Source organism: Sarcophilus harrisii, chromosome 2 (genome assembly GCF_902635505.1).
Source record: "Sarcophilus harrisii chromosome 2, mSarHar1.11, whole genome shotgun sequence".
Classification (NCBI taxonomy): domain Eukaryota; kingdom Metazoa; phylum Chordata; class Mammalia; order Dasyuromorphia; family Dasyuridae; genus Sarcophilus; species Sarcophilus harrisii.
The window spans coordinates 340,100,443-340,124,552 of NC_045427.1; the positions used below are offsets into that span (position 1 = coordinate 340,100,443).

At 35.4% G+C, this 24,110-nt stretch overlaps 2 protein-coding genes across 6 annotated transcripts in view; one reads left to right on the top strand and one right to left on the bottom strand.

The window, feature by feature from the left end:
- Window positions 1-13,441, bottom strand: part of SOCS4 (suppressor of cytokine signaling 4) — a 29,163-nt gene extending 15,722 nt beyond the window's left edge. For both annotated transcript variants that reach the window (XM_023495401.2, XM_012540681.3), the window contains exon 1: window positions 13,184-13,441. The gene's annotated coding sequence lies outside the window, so the exon portion shown is untranslated. The remainder of the gene's footprint in view (window positions 1-13,183) is intronic.
- A 129-nt stretch (window positions 13,442-13,570) lies between these two features.
- The window catches only part of WDHD1 (WD repeat and HMG-box DNA binding protein 1), a 110,199-nt gene continuing 99,659 nt past the window's right edge, over window positions 13,571-24,110 (top strand). For 2 of the 4 annotated variants that reach the window (XM_031952976.1, XM_031952979.1), the window contains exons 1-2: window positions 13,573-13,735; window positions 15,220-15,339. In XM_031952976.1, coding sequence (XP_031808836.1) covers window positions 15,263-15,339 — 77 coding nt within the window. In that variant the 5' untranslated portion in view covers window positions 13,573-13,735; window positions 15,220-15,262. Of the gene's footprint in view, window positions 13,736-15,219; window positions 15,340-24,110 lie in introns of all 4 variants that reach the window. The other 2 variants (XM_031952978.1, XM_031952977.1) reach the window with 2 other exon arrangements.

Here is a 24,110-nt window from a genome sequence, read left to right on the forward strand (position 1 = left end):
CAAATTGCTCTCCAGAATGGTTAGATCAGTTCACAATTCCACCAAGTGCTTTTGTGTCCCAATTTTTCCATGTCCTAACTTTTGTAATTTTCCTTTTTTATCATATTAGCCAATCTGACAGCCAAATCTCAAAATTGTTTTAATTTGCATTTCTCTAAACACAAGCCCTTCTTCATATGCCAAGATAGCTTTGACTTCATCTGAAAATTGTTCCTATCCTTTGACTATCATTTGGAAAATGGTTTGTATTTTAATAAACTGAATTCAGTTCTTTACATAATGAGAAATGAGGCCTTTATCAGAGACACTTGCTGTAAAGATTGATTCCCAGCTTTCTGCTTTTCTTCTACTTTTGACTGCATTGGTTTTGTTTGTGCAAGGGTTTTTTAACTTAATGTAATCAAAAGTATCAATTATATAGTTTTTTGTTTGGTCATAAATTCTTCCATCTCCATAGGCTCAACAGACTATTCCTTGTTTGTTTTATTTTTATTTATTAATTTATTTATTATTTATTCATTTTCCTTGCTCTTCTAATTTGCTTATATCACCTAAATCATATACAGATTCTTATTGTTATCTTGGTATATAGTGTGAGATGTTGGTCTCTGCCTTGTTTGTGCCCTACTGTTTTCTAGTTTTCCCAGCAGTTTTTGTGAAATAATGAATTCTTATCCCAAAGGCTGGGGTCTTTGGGTTTATCAAATATGAGATTACTAGTCATTGACTACCGTGCTTAAATATCTAATGGACTCCACTGATTTATCACTTTCTTTCTTATCCAGGACCAGATAGTTTCAATGATTACAAATTTATAATACAGTTTGAGATCTGGTATTGTTACTACTCAGTGCATATGTTTAATATTACTACCACCTCATTATCTATCATACCTTATATTTAGCAAGATGTAGTTTCCTTCTCTCTTTTAATTTGGTCTATTTCTGTTTTTGCTTTGTTTGAGATCAAGATTGCTACCCCTGCTTTTTTTTTTTTAAACTTCGACTGCAACATTAGATTCTGCATCAGCTCCTTATCTTTATGTATGTGTGTATGTCTCTGCTTCAAGGGTATTTCTTATAAATAACATATTGTAAAATTCTGGTTTTTAATTTTCTCTGCTATCCACTTCCAATTTATAGGAGAGTTCATCCCACTCCCAGTTATGTTTACTGGGTATTTCTTTCACTTGTCTTCCCCAGTGCCCTCTTTTCTGTCAGCCTTCCCTTTCCTTTCTCCTCTCCTCTTCTACTTTCCTATGCAGAAAGACTTCTATATCCACTTGATTGTATATGCTATTCCCTTTGATCCAGTAATGATGAGAGTAAGTTGTTCGAGTGATACCCATTGCCTATCTTCCCATCTTTCCCTACACTGTAATAGTGTTTCATGTGAAATAATTTATCCCATTCTATTGTTTCCTTTGACACCCAGTATACTCCTCTTTCTCATCCTTTTATTTTTTATGCTAGTCCCTCAAATTTCCCTTATAACTGTACCCTCTATGTATTCCTATATTACTGGTGATAAAAGAACAAATATTATCTTCCTACATAGAGATGTAAACATATCAGCTTCACCCAATCTCTTATGTTTTCTTTTCCCTTTCTAGGATTCTTTTGGGTCTTGATATTAGAGATCAAATTTTTGGTTCAATTCTGATCTTCTATTTAGGAAAACTTGAAATCCTTCAATTACATTGAATGGCCATTTTCCCTGTTGGAATACTATGCTAATTTTGCTGGGTAAGTCAGTCATTCTTGGTGTAGCCCTAGATTCTTTACTTTCCAGAATATCATGTTTCATGACTTCTGATCTTTCCAATGCTGCAAATCCTAAATCTTGTGTAATCCTGATTGTAACCCCCCAATATTTGAATTGTTTCTGATTCTAGGACATCAGGAAAGTTTTCCTGGATAATTTCTTCAAAGATGCTGGCCAGATCCTCCACTTGATTGCTTTCAAGTAATCCAGTGATTCTGATATTCTCTCCCTAAATCTGTTTTCCAGATCAATTGTTTTCCTAATGGGGTATTTTGTATTTTCTTCTATTTTTGAATTCATTTAATCAATTCCTGATGTCTCATAGAATCATTAGCTTTCACTTACTCAATTCAAAATTTTAAAATTAAAGCTTTTTATTTTCAAAATTGATAATTTTTCAACATTAACTCTTGCAAAACCTTGTGTTCCAAATTCCCTCCCTTCTCCCCGCCCTTTCTCCTAGATGGCAAGTAATCCGATATATGTTAAACATGTTAAAACATATGGTAAATCCAATATATGCACACATATTTATACAATTATCTTGCTGCACAAGAAAAATCAAATCAAACAGGAAAAAAATGAGAAAGAAAACAAAATGCAAGCAAACAACAAAAAGAGTGAAAATGCCATGTTGTGAACTACTCTAATTTCCCTTAGTCCTCTTTCTGGGTGTGGATAGCTCTCTTCATTACAAAATCACTGGAACTGGTCTGAATCATCTTATTGTTGAAGAGAGCTACGTCTATCAGGCCCAATTCTAACTTTTAAGGAGTTTGTTTTCTTCTGTTAGCTTTTGATTTTTCTTTTCCATTTGGACAATTGTCCTTGTTTTCTTTTCCAAGATCTTCTCTCCCCCCCCCCCCAAATAATTCTCCTGCATCACTCTGATCTTTTTTTTTTTAATAGCTTTTAATTTTTCCAAATACATGCAAAGAGTTTTCAACATTCACCTCTGCAAAACCTTGTGTTCCAAATTTTTCCCTCCCTCCCCCCACCCCAGACTGCAAGCAATCAGCTATAGGTTAAACACATGCAATTGTTTCAAATATATTTCCATATTTAACATGTTGTGCAAGAAAAATCAGATCAAAAGGAAAAAAAAAATAAGCCTTATAAACCAAAGAGGAACTAGAGAACATTATGAAATGGAAAACTGATAATTTTGATTGTAAAACAAACCCAGTACAATCAAGATTAAGAAAGGAAGTAGAAAACGGGGAAAATTTTTACATCCAGGATCACAGTTAGTGTTAAGTGTCTGAGGCTGGATTAAGTGTTAACTGTCTGAAGTCCTCCCGACTTCAGGGCCAGTGCTCTATCCACTGTACCATCAAGCTGTCTGCCCCCCCCCCCTTTTTTTTTTGCTGAGGCAGTTGGGGTTAAGTGACTTGCCCAGGATGACACAGCTAGTAAGTGTTAAGAGTCTGAGACCACATTTGAACTCAGAACTCAGGTCCTCCTGACTTCAGGGATGGTGCTTTATCCACTGTGCCACCTAGATGCCCCCCTTTCCCCTTTTTCATGCTCTCTTTGGGATACAGACCCAGTAGAGACATGACTGGATCAAAGAGCAGAGTTTGATAGGTATAGTTCCAAAATGCTCTCCAGAATGGTTAGATCAATTCACAATTATACCAACAATGCATTAGTGTACCAGTTTTCCCATATCCCCTCCAACATTTGTCATTATCTTTTCCTGTCATTATTAGCCACTCTGAGTGGTACCTAAGAGTTGTCTTAATTTGCAATTTTCTAAGCAACAGTGATTTAAAGCACTTTTTGGACTATATGACTATAGATGACTTTAATTCCTTCATTTGAAAATTGTTCATATCTTTTGATCCCTTATCAATTTGAGAATGACTTGTATTTGTATACATTTGAATCAATTTTCTATGTATTTTAGAAATGAGGCCTTTATCAGAACCCTTGGATATAAAACTCTCTCCCCCCCCTTCTCCCCCTCCCCCAGTTTTCTGCTTCACTCCTAATCTTGGCTTGATTTTGTTTGTATAAAATCTTTTTAGTTTAAAGTAATGAAAATTCATTTTGCATTTCATGTTTTTGTAATTCTTTGACCATAAATTCCTCCCTTCTTCACAGTTCTGAGAGGCAGACTATCCCTTGTTCTCCCAATTTGCTTATGGTATCATCCTTCATGTCTAAATCATGAACCCATTTTGACTTATCTCGGTATAAGACTTTAGACGTTGGTCAAAGCCTAGTTTCTGCCACACTATTTTCCAGTTTTCCCAGCAATTTCTGTCAAATAGTTCTTATCCCAGAAGTTAGAACCTTTGGATTTGTCAAACATTAGATTACTATAGTCATCGATTATGGTGTCTTGCATCACTCTCATTTCTTTTTCTAGTTTTTCTATTACTTCTCTTACATAGTTTTTAAGCTTCTTTTTGAGCTTCTGGGCTTGAGATCACCCCTTCCCCCTTTTGGGAGGGGGGTTTGCCCACAAGTATTTTGACATTGTTGTTCTCTTCTGATTTGATATGTAGATCTGTCACCATAATAATTTTTTTCCTTTTTAACACACACACACACACACACACACACACACATATATATATATATATATATATATATATATTTTTTTTTTTTTTTTTTTTTTTGGGGGGGGGGAGGGCAGGTCCTTTCTTTTAAATTTGAGTTGTTTTCAGGGTGGAACAATGCCTAGCATCTTGTGCAAGGGGTTATAGACCCTGGCTGTTTATTGGTGCCCATGGGGGAAACTTTTGCCTGGTGCTCAGGGGGAGGGACAGGAGTGGCTAGTGTTGCTGGAGGCAGTAGGGATTTGATACCTTACTTGGTGCTGAACTGAGATTGCAGTGCTCATGTCTAACATGTATTAAAAGCCAATGGGGTGGTTTGGGTTTCCTGTTTGCCTATGGATATTCTGAAGCATGTGGCAGTTCTTAGAGATAGAATCTGTGTTCCCTGGATATGCTGAGGTACAGGGTAGGGTGTGGGAAGTGTTGCTGCTGGTGATGGTGTTTGTTTAATCCACTGTACTGGGCCTCAGGATCTTTAGCTGGTTTTTTGGGGTGCTTCAATCTTGAACTGTGTTCCAGTAAGACAGCCTTTTATGGCTACTTTCCAAGTTTTTGGGGCTAAAAGGTTGTTTCATCTCATTTTCTTGCTAGTTCTGCCATTCCAGAATTTTGGGGGAGCACTACACTTTATTGCTGTTTGGAGGTTAAAATGAGTTATAGCAATTTAGTACTTAGTCATCTTGGCTTTCTGAAGTCTATTCCCAGCATTCCCTTTTAAATTTTATGTACATTTTTTATATCCACAATTGTCCATTTTATCTCCTGTAAACCTGTCTTTTCTTTCCTTATCCATTTATCTAGTAATTTCTTCTTTCTTGTTTATGATGTTATCTTTTATGCATCTTCAGATAACCATATGGAGTTTGTCTTAGTATTGGAATTACTGTACTCATTTTGCTTTTGTATATTATGTGCTTAATGTGTATCACAGATCAACCTTTGTATTTCTTATCCTATTTTGATGACAACCACTTTGTAGGACAGTATGAGATCTGGTACTGCCAGACCCCTTTCCTTCATATTATTCCCATGAATTGCCTTGATATTCTTGACTTTTTGCTTCTCTAGATAAATATTTTTCTTCTCTAGCACTATAAAATAAACTTTTACTAATATGACTGATATGGTACTACATTAATTTAGGTAGGATTGTCATTATGTATTATATTGGTTTGCCCTACCCTGGAACACAATTATTTCTCTAATTACTTGGTTCTGTCTACATGTAAAGAATGTTTTATAACTATGTTGACACAGTTCCTGCATATAAGTATTTTTTACTTTCTGTAATTATTATAAGTGGAATTTTCTTTCTAATTCTTCCTGCTAGATTTTGGGGGTAATATACAGAAACATTTGTAATCAATGTAGTTTTATTTCATATCCTGCAACTTTGCTAAAGTTATATTTGCTTCTTCTTGCTTCTAGGATTCTCTCCATAACTATGTCCTCTGCAAAAAGTGATAATTCTGTTTCCTTTCTGCTTTGTTTATTCTTTTAATTTATTTTGTCATTATTATTGCTAATATTTTTAAACATTATAATGGATAGTATGGATAATAAGAGACACTCTTTCTATACCTAATTTTACTGAAAAGGTGTCTCATTCATTCCTCGGAGAGATAATATTAATTCTTGATTTTAGATAGAAACTACCTATTGTTTTAAGGAAATCCCTGTTTATTGCCATGTATTGCATCTTGTAAAAAGCTTTTCTAGTAGATCACATCTTTTTAGGCACAAAACTGACTGAAATATATAGGCCAAAGGAGCACAGATTTAGGCCTGGAAAATCTCAGAGAATCATTTAGTTCAACCCTTTCATTTTACAGGTGAGGAAACTGAAGCCAAGAGTTGTCAAATGACTTGCCTAAGGTTACACAAATAGTAAATGGCAGATCTGAGATCTGAATACCCCTAACTTCTGACTCTTCACTTGCACCATAATGAATGCAAGACTACACTGTTCTTATAATATGACTATAAAAACTTTATCTCACTGAGAAAAATGCTGCCTTAAAAGCTGTCAAGAAACAAGTTGTCTTTCATGCCTATGCTAAAGTCACAAAAGAGGCCAGGAAAGATTCAAGAGAGAGACTTTTGATCAGCAAAACTGCATAAAAGACAAAGTTATATAGCTAGAAAAGGTTATTCATGAAAGAACTAGAGGAAAACCAGTAAGGTCTTAAGTAGACAAGAACAACATGGAAGCAAATCTGATGATAAAGAATTCCTGGATGCATAAGCAAAAGCCATCCATCTCCCCTGATATTTCCCTTTTTTCATACCTATTCACCTGATACCCAAGTCTCTCTAAGAAACCTTCCTCCTAAGTCTCAATTTAGCACTATTCCACTCTTTCCACTATGCATGATAGGATCACCATTCTATTGTTAAATGTCCTCTCATCTCATTCCTCTTCTTCTTGCCTTCACAGAAACTTGGCTTTTGTCAGTGTTGGCATTTTTCTCTATCTTCTGATACATCATTGCTACTCCCTCTGTCACCATTAGTCAGTAACTTCTCTTTCTTTGAGGTCTATTCTATCCAGCTATATTGCCCAATCAGATCTTAGTGATAGCTATCTAGTGGAATTCTGTACCTGGATCACACATGAGTTAACTTTTTCTAATAAGGGTAAAAACTTTTAATAAAATTTTTTAAGTATAGAAAATTTAAGGCTATTAGTTGCTGAGTATATTTGGCATAAGTATTCTATGATGTACATATTCTGGAAATAAAATTTAAAAGTATCAGGTATATTCATTAGTCTAACTATAATGTAATGCATATACATACATACATACTCATACAGACTAGCTATCATTATACTGCATTTTAACTATTTCTCAGTTTCAGTTTACCCTGAAGAAATCACTATGTCCAAAAGATTGTTTTCTTTAGATAAATTGTGGGGGAAGTAAAAATAAAGAGAAAAATTGAGGAAAGATCACTGCTATTTCAGAATTTTTTCATCAAAACACATAATTGTACCTAAAGTTGCTATAATTGCTAAAATTCGCGCTAAAATTGCTAAAAACAAATTTTCACATTCCTGGAAAAACTATTTTTAGGCAATTCCCTTGTCCTCAAAATCACTGCCCTTAAATCTTTTTGGAGACACAATATATCTTTTTTTCTTACCTCTTTTAATAAGTTACTCTGCTTACTTTGGAAATGTCATTTTCTAAAAAATAAATATAGGATGTAGTTTGACACCCTGATTATTCTCCAGGAATTTCTACTCCTGGAACATCATGCCACAAAGAGAACCAACCCTAACACAACTAGGACTTCTCATTCTAGAATTGCCAAGAAATTGATTTTTCTTTTCAATTTGATTCATGAGTCAAGCCATAAGTTCACTCAAATTTAGAGAATCAGTGGTCCCAATCTCCACCTAATTTATAATGCTGCCACTACAGTAACTTACTCCATCTTATATATTAAATACCATTAATAATTTGCCAAGCAAACTCAGCTTTAATATGTTAATACCCCTAATGGGGACATCAGTTAAATAAATAGACCATTAGGTTAGTACAGAATGGTCATTCTGGCACAGTCTATTAATTTGCTCTTATACATCAGCCAATTGTTGGACAAACACAAATCCCAAAAGACACTGGGATGAGTTTTCACAGAATACTTAAGTCATGTGTGCTCTCTGTTCCCTGTATTGTAATCAAACTTAGAAGCACAGAAAGCAACCCTCCCCCACCATTCATGATGAAGAATATCAAGGTGGTTTGTGGTAACTGAAAACTAAATTAAATTATTAAAGCTTTGGGGACAGCTATCTCTGTAAGAGGAACAATGAAAAATGAAAGAAGATGTTCATACTGCACAATGGTAATTATCTTTTGAAGTTTCATTAGAGATGTCTTATGATAATAAGACATCTCTAATGAAACTTCAAAAGAATCGGAAAATTACAATTCATTTTCCAGAATACACTTATTGTGATGAAGGACATAATATTAACTTTTGTACACAGAAGACATTTAATGTTTGAATATCATAATCAACTAAGAAAACATATTTACTTGAGCAATTTTCTTATATCTCTAGATTATACAAGATATTGCTGTGGAATATCTTTATTGGCTTTTAGGTATAAAGCAAAAAACAAAAAAACAAACAAATAAAATAAAGACAAGAAAAAAAAACAAGACAATACAAGAAAAGAAAAAGAAAAAAAGGTACTGCAGACTACACTCGGTGTAGTCTCTCCCTCTCCCTGGTATAACTGGTATCTATATCTCAATAGCTCTACTATCAGTATACAATTTCCCAAAAGCTAAAAACACTTTTAACTAACTAAGCTAAACAACTACCCAGTTGAAAACACTACAGTACAAGAAATCTAATACTAAAATGTCTTCTCTCTTCCTCTCCACAAATCTGAAGTTGTATAAGTAATGTTATCATTCAATTAATAAACATTTACAAAGCATCTACTGTCAGCCAGACAATGTGGTAGATGTTAGGGACACAAAAGAACAAAATATTCTCTGCTCTCAAGGAGAGAAAACAAGTTTATATATATGTATAAAATAACTGTAAAAAGAATACATTTTTAAAAATACAAGAAAGATAGGAAGAACATAAGGAGTGGGAGGGAGCAAGAAAATCTTTATGTGAAAAGATGGGCTTGAGCTGTGAGGGAGTGGATTTAATCCAGTGCAAAGTCACATTCTAGAATGATGAGATAGAATGTTAGATGGAAGAGAGAGAATGCCAGTTTAACTGGACCATGGAGTCCTACAAAGGAAATAATCATATCCTTTTTTGGGTTCTGCTTCTCACTCTGGATATTCTCTCCAATCTTCTAGAACTCTTCTCACTCCAAAATATTCCTGACTCAATGTTTTTTTCCTCTAATTGGTCAATTCCTCTTAGAACTTCCACTTTGAGGAAGTGTCCAGGTTGGGGATACAAAAGATAGTCCCTGCCATCAAGGAGTTCATAATCTACTAATGTGGAAAAATCCACAATTATTGAGATTGATATGGCAAAGGAGTCTCGGTTAATAGTAAAAGAGGTAGCAGGGCAGGCAGTCAGAAATAAATCCAGAGAAGATAGAGAAACCAGGAAGAGAAGGTAGTCAGTAGGATCAATTGCAATAGAAAAGTCAAAAATAAGGAACACTGAGAAAAGAACATCTGTTGTGGCAATGAAGAGATAATGAAACCTGAACATTTTCTTCAAATTATTTGTAGGGTTATTTTTTCAGTATTCTTTTCCTGCTCTACCTATTAGGAGCTATTGATCAGGTGACCATGATTAACCAAGACATATTTATTAAGTAGTTATTATGTTCCAAGCACTATCCTAAACACTGAGAATACAAAAAAAAAAAAGGCAAAAAATACCATTCTTGGCCTCAAGAAGCTCATATTCACATGCCTATAGTTGGGCAGAAAAACAGAAATGCTTATCAGATGACTTCATATTGATAGATTTCACAATGGTCTTCTTTGTAATATTAAGATGATGCTGTTCTACCATGTAGAATTTTTTTTTTTTTTTTAAGCAATGGATTATAGTTGTAGTTTCATCCACATTCTCTTCATGTACTGTTGACCTTGTGGCACAGGTAGATGAGCTTTAGGATGCAATTTAAGGTCACAGAACAAATAAGTTATAGGGATTGTCATCTTAGGTCTGCTTCAGTACAGTTCCCATGAATATGAAATCAGATCCTTTACATATTATTTTATACATTTTGCATCAATTTAACTATTTTATAAACAGTTTATATTTGCTTATAAAGCTATTATTTATAATTTATAAATATAACCAGCTGATCTCCTTAATATTTAATAAAATAGTAAGGTGAATGCTTAGCTGTTAAAAAGGAAACATTCAAAATATTAACTACAATATATTTCAAGGAAAGGATAAATTAAAAGAAAATTACCTTGCTGATACTGTTTAAGATATGCTAATGCACTGGAGAAGTCAAATCAGTATTTGAATTTAACTGAAGTGTTCAACTAAGAAAAATATATACCAAACAATATCTTTTCCTCTAAGTGGAGAAAGAAAGATTTCTTTGTACCAATTCTAGTAATTAAATTAAAAAATTGAAATATATAGTAGTATTCTTGAATCATCAATCACCCACGTTCATATTTTTAATGACCATCTTTTACCCTCCTTCTCTCAGTTGCCAAAATTTGTCAATTCTACCTGCACATCCTTTCTCTAAGCTTAGGCCACAACAATGTGGCTCATCATTTTTTACCTGTATTAGTGCAATAAAACCCTTATTAGTCTTCTTGCCTCTAAACTCTACATTTTTGACACAGCAACCAAAGTGACACTCTTCCTGTTCATTTACTAAGGTGATATAATAAGAACAGCTTGTACAAAACATTTGTCATGGTATTCTTAAAGCACAGACCTGATCCTGTCACTTCTCTATTTGGGAAGCTCTGATGGATCTCATTGCAGTTAGAATTAAAACACAAACCCCAATTTTTGGTTATCAAAGCCCTTCCTTCCTTGCTTATTACACATTAATTCCTTTTACTCTATCTTTGATACAGCTAAACTGGATACTTGTAGTCCTTCACATAAGACATTACATGTTTCCATCTCTGTGCCTTCTTGCAAGTTGTCCTCCATGTCCAGGTATGGACCTCTTCTCACCTCTGCCTTAGTTTCTTTCACAATTCAGCTCAATTTTTGTAAATTAAGTTTTTTCTATGGCAAAGGATAGCCTTGTGTACTGTAAGGTAAACTAGCTGGGGAGTAACAGAATTTGGGTTCAAACCCCATCTCTGATACTACCTGTGTGACCTTGGACAAGTCACTCACCCTACCTGGACATAGGTTTCCTCATCTCTAAAATTAGGAAGTTGTCTAGTAGAGTGAATAGGACACTGAACCTGGTATCAGAAAAATGTGGGTTCAAATCATACCTTGGATACTTACTAGCTGTGAGACTATAAACCACTTAACCTCTCTGTGCCTAAGAGGTTGGATTTGTGGAACTCTAAGATCCTATTCAGCTTTAAATCAAGTGTTGTCTTCTGAAATTATTTATGTTGCATATATTTTCTATTTATTTGTATATGTATATATTGTTTCCCTAGGGAATATGTAAGCTCCCTGAGTGCAGAGGCTGTTTAGTTTTCAACTTTTCATCCTCCTGGCATGAAATAAAACTAAACATATGCTAGCTGACTGATTGCTTAACTTGCTGAAAATGGTTTACATGTGAATAATTTCACATGACTTTATTTATCATAGTTCATTCAAACAAATAATCAAATCCCTGAAGGCATCATGGCATAATGGATGGTTTACTAGACTAGAAGTCTTTGGTTCAAGTTGAACAAGTTGGACAAAAAGACACATGTAGCTTCAGTTGTTCTCTCTCTAACTACATGTTGCAGAACAAGCTGTCCAACTGTACCAAGGAGTTTCTGGGAGTTCCCCTACACTCATGAAATAACATCCAACCAAAATTATTAAAACAAAAACAAACAAATTAAACCACCAAACAAATCCAAACCTACATATAAATAAATAAATTAGGTTACTGCAGTATCTGCAAAATCAAACTGAAAAAGGACTAAATGGAGCATTACTTTAAAATTTATTATCTGATGAATTGAAAAATTATAATGAATGAGAACAAACTTTTTAAAGAAATTGTGTGAATCCTACTTTTTAAGAATCTGTCAAGGATTAACTTCTATAATGCAAAGACACAGCTGGGGACAAAAAAGATAATTTTAAAGCACAAAGAGATCTGATTCACTTAATTAGTAGGAAAATTCCCAACTATATTGTTTTCCAACATGCAAACTCTTGCACAAAGTTTAGTTTTTTCCAAAAACTAGCATTGTAATTTTATGGAACTATACAAGAAAGGTTCTTAGATCTCAGCTTAGTTACTTAAGTACAAAATGGACCGACCAATTACAAGGTAATTTAATATGAAGAGAAATTCACGATATTAGTGGTTCCTAAGTAATTGCAGAACTGTTTGTTAGCTCTACTTCGTCAAACTCATGACAATTTCAGCGTCAGGAACAATTAACCATTGTTGGTGGTGGTCAACCACCACAGTCAGTGAGGCTTTGGATGTGTGAAAGCCCTACTTATTGACACTTTTGCCAAATATTTTTATTTAAAAAAAATAATAGTGAACGTCATAATTATTTGTTTTTAAGCATTTCACGATTAAAAAGAAAGTTAACATGCGTAGGAACAGCATCAGAAGCAGGTAATATTCACTAAATAGTTGCCCACAAGTCTGTGGTGTAGATCCCCAGAGATAGCATATGTAGACCTTAGAGCGCTATAGTAAAAGCTAGTTATGCTAAGACTGAAAGGTAAGGCACTATGAGAATAAAGAAAACTGCAGGTGTGAAAAGTAGTGTTTCTTGTCTTAAAGAAAGTAGGACAAATCATTAAGAAAGTATCGGAACCAAATGGTTGAAAACTCAAGCTGAATGGAGCACAATATTAAAAAGCCGACTCGGGGAGGGTGCCCAAGTGTGGGACAGCGATGGCGTTAGAGATGAGCAACGAGAGAGGGAGGAAATGTTACCCTTCAGTCAGTAACATCTGAATGGCGCAAAGAACGAGGTTTAACATCAAACATAATCGAAACACTAGGTTGGGAAAGTATTTTAAAAGTAATTTTCCTCTTTTATCCTTCCGGGCTGTACTTCGGCAGTGCGGGGTGTGTGACGGAACTTCTTTCTTCTCCTCCAGAGGCCAGGTCTGGAGGCAGTCGCTGTCTGACGACCCGAGCTGGGGGTGGAGAGAAAGCTCCAGGAGCTGAAGCTCAAGTCGGAGCATCATCGCTAGTCCTCCCCTCACTCGCTTACCTGCCACGGCGTAGCTTGACCCGAGCTGCCCAAGGAGACGCCTCCATTGCCAAAACACTTCACCCCGCGGCCCACTGAAGGTGGGGGATGATGAGAGGGAGGCCCGCAGCTTGGGCTTCTCATGCAGCCCCGCCCAGACTGCACCCCTCCTCCCCCACCCCTAGGGAGGTCGCTTGGTTTCCGTCTCCGCTGGAGAGGTCTCCTCTTCCGCCCGCCTGCTCGGAAGTCGACACCGCCGCTTCCGAGTTGGACTCTTTCTCTTCCTTTCTCAGCCGCTCCCCTTCTCCTGGGCTGGTCTTCTAGCAGCCATCTGGTGATTGTGACGGAATCATCCCACGACCCAGTTCCTCGAACCTCAGCGCGCCTGGGGACGCAGCTGGCGCGCTGAATTAGTCATCGGAGCGACAGCAGAGCGCGGGAAACTACCAGCAGATTGAATGGCGGCTGTATATTTCCAGTCCAACCAGCAACTGATGAACTCTCGATGAAATTGAAATTATTATTATTTTTTTATCCGCGGTACTTCTCTCCTCTTCCGTTGGATTAGATTGGGTGAGTGGCAGCCATGGAGATTCTAGTTTTCCGCCTTTTTGTCCTTGGACAGAATTATCTCCTCATCTCCAGCTCCATTCCTATCACAGTCCCGGGAACTGACAGCCCTTTGTCCTAGAGAAAGAAGGAACCCATGAACTGGTGAAACAGCTCTCGCCACTGTCCTCCGGGCCCCACAGCCAAGTGCTTTGTCTTGTATCCTTTTTCTTGTATTCTGTCTCTAATTTGAGTCTTCCCTCTCCCTCTTTCCTTCCCTTCCTTCCTCCTCTTTCTTCCTCCCTCCCTTTCTCTTCCTCCCTTTCCTTCTCTCTCCTCTTTTTCTCCCTTTCCCTCTCCCTCTCCTTCCCCTCTCCCCCATGAAATGTTTTTATTGCTTCTTGAAGGAGCATTCTAGGAAGTTAAATTTTAAATTACTAATTTCCTCTTAAGTGTTTCTCCCCTTATTATCTGTCAGTTTATATTCAACTGGTGTAGGACTAATACTTATTTAATTAAAGAAAATGTGTGTGTACGTAGGTGTAGATCGCAAATCGGAGGAGCTAGTTTCTGGTTATCAACCACCTTTTAAAAAAATAATTATAGCTTTTTATTTTTCAAAATATACGCATAGATAATTTTCAGCATTCATCCGGGCAAAATCTTGTGTTCGGATTGCTTTCCCCATCCCCTAGGCAGCAAGCAATGCAATATGGGTTAAACATGTATCAACCATCTTTTTTTTTTTTTTTTTTCTGTTGAAATATGGAATTTCCCTTTATTATTACTAATATTTCTTATCTTTTTTATTATTATTGTAACTTTTTTATTGACAGAGCCCATGCCTGGGTAATTTTTTTTTACAACATTATCCCTTGCATTCACTTCTGTTCCGACTTTTCCCCTCCCTCCCTTCACCCCCTCCCCTAGATGGCAAGCAGTCCTATACAAGTTAAATATGTCACAGTGTATCCTAGATACAATATATGTGTTTAGAACCGAACAGTTCTCTTGTTGCACGGGAAAAATTGGATTCAGAAGGTATAAATAACCCGGGAAGAAAAACAAAAATGCAAGCAGTTTACATTAATTTCCCAGTGTTCTTTCTTTGGGTGTAGCTGCTTCTGTCCATCCAATTGAAACTGAGTTAGATCTTTGTTGAAGAAATCCACTTCCATCAGAATACATCCTCTATCAACCATCTTTTAAAAATGTTTAAATATATTGATCTTTTTAAACATAGCTGTCATTCTCCAATAATCAGTTCTCTACAGAACTTTTCCTTATAGCAAAGATATACAATAAAGCAAAATCAGACTTACATTTTGACCATAGATGAAAGCATATATGCTTCATTGCTTGCCTGTAGCCTACTACTACATCTACTGAGAGGAGATCAATAGTTTCATCAGCTCTCTAGGGTCAAGATTGATACTTGCACTGGTCTGTGTTCTTTATCATCCAGTTTTTATTAGCTAATCTAAATTTACTATATTTTAAAATTTAAGGTAGATTTTTAGGAAAACCTGTTTTGGATAGCAAAAAGAGAAGATGCCTGCCACACAAATGCCAATGAGATATGGACATCCAGAGGGACATACAGATGTTTGTTTTGATGACTCTGGGAGGTAATGTATTTTTCTAATATTTTATGCAGTTTGGAAATATTTGTGTAGTAAAGAGAAAGCTTTAAGAAATGTAATTTTTTTATTTTTTTATTTTTGCAGGAGGCAGTTGGGGTTAGGTGACTTCCCCAGGATCATACAGCTAGTAACTTTTAAGTGTCTGAGGCTAGATTTGAAATCAGATTCTCCTAACTCAAGGGCCTACTAGTACTCTCTATGTGTCATCTAGCTGTCCTTAAAATATACTTTTTTTGTGTCAAATATGTGGTAGGCCCACAATTATTTAAAGGAGGAATAATAAATAATCTGAAATTCATATTGTAGAGTCACAGATTTGGAAATGATTTTAGAGTCAGGAAGACCTGTGTTGGTTTTTCACCTCTAAAATAGGGATAATAATACCTGTCCCTTTATTAAAATTAAATTATCTGAAATAAAAGAAAAGTGAGGGCAAAGTTCCAAGAGTATCTGGGATTTAATTTGCAAAGCTAGTATTTGCATACCAAATCAGGTTATCTGACTCCTCATGTCCAAGACCCAAGTGATTTATGGAATTGATTTTTATAACAGAAAATTTTAAAATTGACAGAAGCTTGCTTTTAAAAATGATAGAAACTTGTTTGGAATATAATTCAATTGGACAAGGCAGGTTACCTGACTGGTTTGCTTCTCTTAGGATTAAAAAAACCTTCCCCAGAAGTCCTTGTCTTTCAGGTGATGTTTTTTGTAACTAGAAAGCATATTGGGAGAGAGAAATTTTTAGTAATTACCCCTCCTCCTTCCTTCTCCCTCCAGTTTCTTCTTTAGAATATTCTATTATTCAACATAGACTATAGCTCAAGAAAAGAGAGCTTATCCAATAAGAGGAAGTTAACCTCTAAGCTAACCTATCTGCCAGGAAGAAGAACTTGGCCTCTGGTCAACCCCACTGTCTTCCAGAAAGGATAACCTAGTTTTTGGTCAGCCCCCTTTAAAAAAAAAAAAAAAAAAAAAAGCCAAAGCCTTACATTTCTTTGTGTGTGTGTGTGTGTGTGTGTGTGTGTGTGTGTGTGTGTGTGTGTATTCAGAAGCCCATTTCCAATGTTGGTTCTTTTTTTTTTTTTTTTTTTTTAAATTATTATTATTATTATTATAGTAACTTTTTATTGACAGAATCCATGCCTGGGTAATTTTTTTTTACAACATTATCCCTTGCACTCACTTCTGTTCCGATTTTTCTCTCCCACCCTCCACCCCTTCCCCTAGATGGCAAGCAGTCCTATATATGTTGAATATGTCCTAGTATATCCTAGATACAATGTATGTGTGCAGATCCAAACAGTTTTCTTGTTGCACAGGGAAAATTGGATTCATAAGGTAGAAGTAACCCGGGAAGAAAAACAAAAATGCAAACAGTTTACATTCATTTCCCAGTGTTTTTTTTTTTCCTTTGGGTGTAGCTGCTTCTGTCCATCATTGATCAATTGAAACTGAATTAGGTCTCAAAGCCTTACATTTCTATGATTATTTCTTTTTTCTAAATTATTTACTATTAAATGATGTTCTTATCAATCTATTTATTCACTAAATCTAAAAGTAACCTAGACTTAAGAAACTATGTTAAGAATAAATCAAAATAATCAATACAGATTGATTTCCTTTTCTCACCTCACAGAATTGTAAAACTCAAATGATAGAATGTATGTAAAGTTATTTTGCAAACCAAATGCTATCTAAATATCAAATACTATTTTTATTACCTTTCATTTTTCTCTGTGTTTTCTTTCCCTTGGCCTACAAATATATATCAAGGTTTTTCTTTACTAAATATTAGCAAAAGGCCTTCTTACTTTAAAATGATATTTTTTATATAACTTGTTTTTATATGACCTTTTTTTCCCAACACTTCTTCCACCATACTATACTATACTATACTATACTATACTATACTATACTATACTATACTATACTATACTATGTTGCTATACTTCTAGAAATGATAGTCTGTATAATCTGCTTCTCTTTCTTCATTCCTAACTTATTTCTCAACTCTTTGTAATTTGACTTTTCTTCCTTCCTGTACTGAAATTGCCCTCTCAGAGGTCACCAGTATATTCAAATAGGTAGATACAATAGCTGCATCTGACTTACATCATTGCTTTAATAGGTATGTGGACAATTTACTTAAATGCTCTGATATGTAAAACAGAGATATTAATATTTGTGCTATCCAACAAGAATTCATATCCAGCAGTATAGTGTGGTGGAAGAAGTGTTGGATTTGGAGTCAGAAAACTTTGGTTCAAATCCCAGTGCTGCTCCTTTGGGGAAATCATTTCACCTCTCTTCCAATTCTTTCTCATCTATAAAATGAAGGGGTGGGACTAAGTGACTTCTGAGTTTTTTTCTAAATGTATAATCCTATAATTTCTGAAAGGGAAACATTAATTGAAAGCATTTATAAAGTGATTACTAAGTAAATAAAAAAACAGTACCTTCCCTCAAGAAGCTTTTATTCTAATGGAAGAAATAACTTAAGTAGATAAATAACAAGATACTTTGTAAATGGAAATTAATGTTAGAAGACTAGGCTAGTAGCTTCTGGAGTGGCTGTGTAATATTCACAAGATAGGATTTGAGCTAAGTTTTGAAAGAAACTAAGCATTCTTTTTTATTTTTTATAATAATAACTTTTTATTTTTCAAAATACATGCAAAGATAGTTTTCAACATTCACCCTTGCAAAATTTTGAGTTTCAAATTTTTCTCTCTTCCTTTCCACCTCCCCCTTCCCTAAACAGAAAGTAAACCAATATAGAGTTTGATAGCCCTTTGGGCATAATTCCAAATTGCTCTTCAGAATGGTTGGATCATTTCACAGCTCCACAACACATTAGTATCCAGTTTTCCCACATCCCCTCCAATATTTATCATTATCTTTTCCTGTCATTTTAGCCAATTTGAGAGGTGTGTAGTGTTATGTCAGAGTTGTCTTAATTTGCATTTCTCTGATCAACAGTGAATTTAGGGGATTTTTTCATATGACTTGAAATGGTTTTAATTTCTTCATCTGAAAATTGTCTGTTCACATACTTTGACCATTTATCAATTGGAGAGTGACTTGTGTTCTTACACATTTGAGTCAATTCTCTATGTATTTTAGAAATGAGACCTTTATGAGAATTAGAACCCTTGGATGTAAATTTTTTCCTCAGTTTTCTGCTTCCCTTCTAATCTTGGCTATATTGGTTTTGTTTGTACAAAACCTTTTTAATTTAATATGATTAAAATTATCCATTTTGCATTCCATAATGTTCTTTATTTCTTCTTTGGCCATAAATTCCTTCCTTCTCCACAGATCTGAGATGTACATTATCCCTTGTTCTCCTAATTTGCTAATAGTATCACTCTCTTTATGTTTAAATCATGAACCTATTTTGACTTTGTCTTGGGGTATATGGTATTAGGTGTGGGTCAGTGCCATGCTCTTGTCCAGTTTTTCCAGCAATTTTTGTTAAATAGTGAGATCTTATCCTAGAAGCTGGGGTCTTTGGATTTATTAAATACTAGATTACTATAGTCTTTCACAATTGTGTCTTGTGAACCTAACCACCCAACCTAACCATTAGTCTGTTTCTTAGTACCAAATGATTTTGATGACTGCTACTTTATAATATAGTATTAAGTCTAGTATAGCTAGTCCACTTTTGTTTGCATTTTTTCATTAATTCCCTTGGAATTCTTGATCATTTGTTCTTCCAGATGAATTTTGTTATTATTTTTTCTTCTTGGCAGTTAGATTGGTATGACAATGAATACGTAGATTACTTTAGGGATAATCGTCATTTTTATTGGAATTCTTGATCATTTGTTCTTCCAGATGAATTTTGTTATTGTTTTTTCTTGGCAGTTAGATTGGTATGGCAATAAATAAATAGAATACTTTAGGGATAATTGTCATTTTAATTATATTAGCTTGGCCTACTTATGAGCACTTGATTTTCTTCTGATTGTTTAGATCTAATTTTATTTGTGTGAAAAGTGTTTTGTAATTGTGTTTATATAGTTTCAGGCTTTGTCTTGGCAGATAGATTCCCAGATAGTTTATATTATCTAGTTATTTTAAGTAGAATTCCTCTTTTTAATCTCTTGCTGCTAAACTTTTTTGGTAACACATAGAAATGCCGATGATTAAATGTGGGTTTATTTTATATCTTGCAATTTTGCTTAAGTTGTTAATTGTTTCAAGTAATTTTTTAGTTGATTCTTTAGGTTTCTCTAAATATATCATCATATCATCTGCAAAGGGTGATAATTTTCTTAACTCATTGCCTATTCTCATTTCTTTAATTTCTTTTTTTTAATTGCTAAAGCCAACATTTCTAGTACAATATTGAATATCAGCGATAATAGGCATCCTTCTTTCATCCCTAATCTTACTGGGAATGCGTCTAACTTCTCCCATTTATAAATGTTTGCTGGTGTTTTTAGATAGATACTGCTTATCATTTTAAGGAAAACTTCCTATACTCTCTACTTAATATTCCTACACTCTCTACTATTTTTAATAGGAATGGGTGTTATATTTTGTCAAAACTTTTTTCTGCATCTATAAAAATTATCATGATTTGTTAGTTTGACTAATTGATATAGTCAATTACGTTAATAGTTTTCCTGCTATTGAACCAGCCCTGCATTCCTGCTATAACTCCTGCTTGGTCTTAGTGCATTACCCTTGTGATATGTTGTTGTAATATCTTTGCTAATATTTTATTGAAGATTGTTGCGTCAGTATTCAACAATTGGTCTATAATTTTTTTCTCTGTTTTTGGCCCTTCCTGGTTTAGGCATCAGCACCATATCTGTGTTCTAACCCCTATTTTTCCAATTAATTTGTATAGTGTTGAAAGTAATTTTCTTTAAATGTTTGTAGAATTCACTTGTAAATCCATCTGGCCCTGGAGAATATTAATTAGGGAGTTCATTAATACCTTGTTCAATTTCTTTGTCTAAAATGGGACTGAAGTAATTAATTTCCTCCGCTGTTAATCTGGGGAATCTATATTTTTGTAAGTATTTATCCATTTTACTTAAATTATCAGATTTATTAGCATATAGTTGGGCAAACTAGCTCCTTATTATTGCTTTAATTTCTTCTTCATTGGAGAGGGTGACAGTGGCTTCATGCTATGCCAACCAGTGCTGGAGGTTTTTTCTACTGCACAGCATGAGCCTGGTCAAGTCCCACCTGTTATGCTGGGGTTCAGGGACCCACCTTTTGTCTTCTGTAGTTATGTTGGAAGTCTTTAGTTAGTCTGCTGATCCACTGGGTTTTTGAACCGAGAACTGAGTAGCCAGTGTTGCTGTGTTAGAGCCTTCCACTAGATTCCCCACGTGCAGCCTCTCTGCCCTAGCCTCCCTCTGCTACCCCTCTACTGGGCTAAGGACGCCTGCCTGAATGAGACAAACTTTTCCTGAAGTGTTTGCAAGAAATCTTCTGCTGGAAATTTATTACACTTCAAATATTTATGGGTCTGTCACTCTAAATTTCTTTCAGAGGTTTCATCTACTATTGATTCTGAGGAAAGCCAGGATGAGCAACATCTTGTCTACTCTCTGTTATCTTGGCTCTGTTCCCAGAAACTAAGCATTCTAAGAAATAGAACACTATCTGGTGTTTAACATAATGCCTTTCACTGAGTGGATGTTTAGTAAATGTTTAGTTGATTTAATAAAAGTGAGGAAGGAAAACATTCCAAGTATGGGGAAAGAGCAAGTCTAAATGTTCAAAGACTGAAGATGCAGTGTCTTGTTCAAGGAATAGCAAATATAAATGGATCATATGTATGGAGAAAGGAGTAATTGTGCTGGTTGATACAATTCTGTGTTAGGGTGAATGAAGATATAATTCATCTGACTATGAGTGATCAGAAAAATACAAAATCAAAAGATTTTACCACAGATTTGGCACAAATAGCCCATATGAACATTTGGAGGGGAGATGTTTCTCAGTTTGCACATCTCATATTTCTTTTGAGCTACTGTAATTCTGCTTTGGTCATAGAGCACCCCTCCTTTTATATGAATATGACAGTACTGGCCTCTCTTGTTTCACAGTTGATTCCAGAGTTCTTCAGAAAGAACTCTAGTATCTTCACATTGCTTCTTCTGACCTCTTTATAAGGAGAGAGCTTGTGTGAGTTCTCCTTAAAAATAATCTTTTGGGAAAATATATGTTTGGCATTCAGACAACATTGGAGTTACTTTCTCTACAGAAGTGGTTCAATTTTCAACATTCAAGTTTGGCAGTTCATTTTGAGAAAGTACGTCAGTGTTAGATCATCTTTTCAGGTGATCTTCAGAATCTTCTTAATCCAATTTAAATGGAAGTAATTAAATTTTCTGGCATGGCGCTGGTAGACTGTTATGGGCCAGAACTCTTGTACTTGAAACAAGGATTCTTACAAGGTGCTAAGTGGAATTAATAATACAATGGTTATCTAGTTTAGTTTAATAGTTTTCTAAGTTCAGTATATTGATTTAATCTTAGAACAAATAATAGTTTCCTAGTGATACAATGATTGGTTTATACTCCATGTAGAGCATATAAGCTGGGACAGACTTAGCCAGGTTAGAGTCAGATTCATACACTTCATCTCACACCACCGTGGTGGCTGGCCTGTCCTCCTACTCCCCCCCACTGAGTTCAAGGCCCCAGCTAGCTAGCTAGCTAGGCCCCAGGCAAGAAAACTAGACAATAAACGATTTGGACTTTAAAACCAGGCTATTCTTGTGGTGAATACTTTACTGAAAAGAAGGCTGCCCCAGAGACCTCCAGAAAAGCAACCAGAACATTACATTTTGGCACCTGAACATGGGACTAAGGACCTACATCTGTGACCTAGAAATTAGGGTGAGGACAAAAACAGACAAGAAGGAAATTTTGTTAAGGGCTAAAGTAGTGTTTCAGCTGAAGTGGGACAAATGTTTAGAAAGGAACCTTTTCCATCTCAAGGAAAATGTGTTGAAAGCATAATTAAATTCATTAAAAAACCCCAAGGTTTGTTTGTAACTTGGGAGCAGATCATTGAACTTTTAGAAACTTTATACATCTCCTTGGTTCTCTGTAATATTCTTCTTTATAATCTTTTCTGGGAGCAGGTTTCTTGGGGGAGACTTCTGGAGACAGCCTTAGTTTCAATTCAGTGTAATCACCCCAAATGCAGCCAGGAGTTAAAGTCCAAATCCTTTATTCTCTCTTTCCAAGTCTTGTCTCCTTTCCTATGGCCCAATTAGCTTTTTTAGAGGCCTATCACTCTCCTTGGTTCCGAGAGCTCCTGCCGCTAGTCCTTTGCCTCTGCCAGCTTCAGACTCTAGCCAGCACAAAGGTGGATGATGGAATGAATCTGTCTCTTCCTCCAAGAGCTTCTAGTGGGCTTGTCTTCTAGTGGGCTTGTCCTTCCTGGCCCTGAGACCTCCTCCTTATACATCCCACACTGAGTATATACTAATCATTATATCACTAGGAAACAATTATTTGTTGTAGGATTAAATCAGGGCTGAACTAGATTTAGCCATTGTCTTTTCAATTCCACTTAGTACCTCGTTTCAAGTTCTGGCCCATAACATTTCCTTGTAGGATGAGATCAATCATATTGAACCATGCTAAATTAGATAATTATTGTCTCTTTCTTTCAATTCCAGTGACTTAGCACCTTGTAAGAATCCTAACAGTTCTCTAAGGAAAAAGAATTAGATCCAGAAGAGTGGAAATTAGTAGGAGAGCAACTATGTGAATATTACAATGATAATGGTTCTAATTCAGTTCCTAAAGAAACCTTTTATACATATAACTTAATACAATTGGCTTTAAGGAATTATATAAGTACTAGAATAAGGAAAAAGAAGAAAGTGTAGGAGGAGGAAGATACTGACAAACTAAGTGAAAAGCATGAAGAATTAGACAAAAAAAGGAGTTAAGTATAATTCTGATGAAATTAAGAGTGTGGTGCTTCACAGCAGGAGCCATTAGGGCATTCCCCATCCCCTGATCTATCCCCCTCATTTAACCCTTCATGGGTGGAGGGAAAAGGAGAAGGGGAAGGGGCAGTGAGACTATCAACACCACCTATGAAGCAGCCTTTGACAAGATTACAAAAGGCACTAGGTAAAGCTAAAAAAGGACAGGATATATCTGATTTAATAGAAGCACACACTGTGATTGAAAGAATTTGGTTCTTTAGGTCAAGCCAGGACAAGATACACTTCTTTTGATCTGGAAATTATTAAAGATTTGAAAAAGAGTTGTACCCTTTATGGGGCTACATCTTATGTTAAGATGGTATTAGAGAATTTGGCTTATGAAATTTTAATCCCTAGTGATTGGAAATCCATAGTAAGGACATGTTTAGAACCTGGATAAAACTTGTTTTGGCTTTTTGAGTATGGTGAACTCTGTAGAATACAAGTCCAACAAAATAGACAAATTAGAGTTAATATACAAATCACCTTTGATCAATTAGCAGGTAAAGGTTAGTATGCAGATACTTCAGCACAGATCAATTACCCTATAGCACCATATGAGCAAATTTCTGCTGCTGCTATCAAAGCATGGGTCACCCTCCAAGGATAAGATAGAGAGGAAGCTTTCACAAAAATAGAGCAAGGTCCAAATAAATGAACCCTTTGCCGATTTTGTGGAGCATCTGCAGACAGCTGTCACAAAAACCATTGGAGAAAATGCAGCTACAGGAATTATGATAAGACAACTTGTTAAAGAAATTGCTAATGAAGTTT